Consider the following 1,538-nt stretch of genomic DNA (forward strand, 5'->3'; position numbering starts at 1 on the left):
CTCTCTCTCTCTCTCTCTCTCTCTCTCTCTCTCTCTCTCTCTCTCTCTCTGTTATAGTCAGCGACAAACACCTTCCGGACATCCAGTATCCATGTCCAGAGCCAGGACCAGAGGCTACTGACACTGTGGCTAGACAAGGACAGTCGACGCACTTTCAGGGATGTGGTCAGGTGAGCTGGGCCCTCCACCCTGAGGAATCCAGGACCCATAAGTTAAATCTGAACTCCTGCTGTCTCCTGCCTTTGACCCAGGGTACCTTATCAGGGTCAGAGTCTGTGACCAAGCAGGTGTCCCTAGTGGGCATGGACTTAGGCCACTCCCCTCTGAGTTGACCCAGGGAGAAGAGATGCATGAATGGCCAGCACTGGGAAGAAGCTAATACTAAATGTTCCCAAGATTCCTAGGAGCACACTGGAGCTCCCTCTCCAGCCCCTCTGCTGGCTCTTACCTTTTAGGGCATCTGTACCCCTCATTTTGGGACCTTTGCAGGTTTTTCCCAGAGAGGTAGACACAAAGACATAGTGACCCTGAACAAGCACCTCTCCCACTGCCAGGAAACCCAGGCCCACAAGTGCCTCCTCTTCTGATTTGTTCTCTGCCTCGTCTGTGACCTCTCCTCTGTAGCTTATAACAGCTGTTCTGCCTTTCAAATACACTGATCCCTGAGATTGCTACTCTGACCTGGTCTCTACCCATTGCAGATTTGAAGCTGATCCCTGCCCAGAGCCATGTTCCCGAGCCCAGAAATACAAGACATCAGGGCTCAATTCACATGGGCAGGAAACAGAAAGGACCGTGGAGAGGCCCAAACCCCTTCTTATGCCTATCAACACATTCTCTGGCATCATCCATTGAACCTGCCAGGCCAGTGGAAGAGCTGGGTCTAGAGGCAGCAGGCCCAAGATTAAGGAAACACTACCTACTCACCCCACAACACTCACATAGACACCCACTGGACAGCTTCGCTTGGATCAGGAACCAGAAGTGCCTGGGAGTTCAGAGTCTGGCTATAGGGGCATGTGGTGAAGAAGGATCCAAACCAATACTGAGGGATTGTTGAGCAAAGCTAGGAAGGAGTGAGTTTGTGCACACACAGCCCAGCTTCTCCCAACATCACTCCTATGTTAATTTTCCTCTCGCACATATCCAGCTATTTTCATCCACTCAGTTCCCTACCAAGTCCTGAAAACCACTGTCAGAGGGCTGCAGGTGTAGCTAGGTAGTTCAGTGTTAGAGCACTTCCCTAGTGTGGGAGGCCCTAGGTTCAATCCCTAGCACTCTAAAAAAGGGGGTCAGGGGACTGGAGAGATGGCTCAGTGGTTAAGAGCACAGGCTGTTCCTGCAGAGGACCCAGGTTCAATTCCCAGCATCCACGTGGCGGCTAACAACCCTCTGTAACTCCAGTTCCAAGGAATCGGACGCCCTCCTCTGACCTCCATGGACCTCCGTGGGCATTGTACAACATGGGTGCACTTACATATGCAGGCAATATACTCATACACATAAAATTAAAATAATAAAATATATTAAGGGGGGTT

General features: G+C 51.0%; 1 protein-coding gene across 1 annotated transcript in view; it reads left to right on the forward strand.

The window, feature by feature from the left end:
- Pik3r6 (phosphoinositide-3-kinase regulatory subunit 6) overlaps positions 1-1,276 on the forward strand; it is a 39,631-nt gene extending 38,355 nt beyond the window's left edge. Inside the window, exons 18-19 of the mRNA XM_029557624.1 lie at positions 58-170; positions 702-1,276. Of these exons, the coding sequence (XP_029413484.1) occupies positions 58-170; positions 702-855 (267 nt within the window). The 3' untranslated portion in view covers positions 856-1,276. The remainder of the gene's footprint in view (positions 1-57; positions 171-701) is intronic.
- The last annotated feature ends 262 nt before the right edge of the window (positions 1,277-1,538 follow it).

This window comes from Nannospalax galili, unplaced genomic scaffold, assembly GCF_000622305.1.
Source record: "Nannospalax galili isolate Female #2095 unplaced genomic scaffold, S.galili_v1.0 scaffold146, whole genome shotgun sequence".
NCBI lineage: Eukaryota > Metazoa > Chordata > Mammalia > Rodentia > Spalacidae > Nannospalax > Nannospalax galili.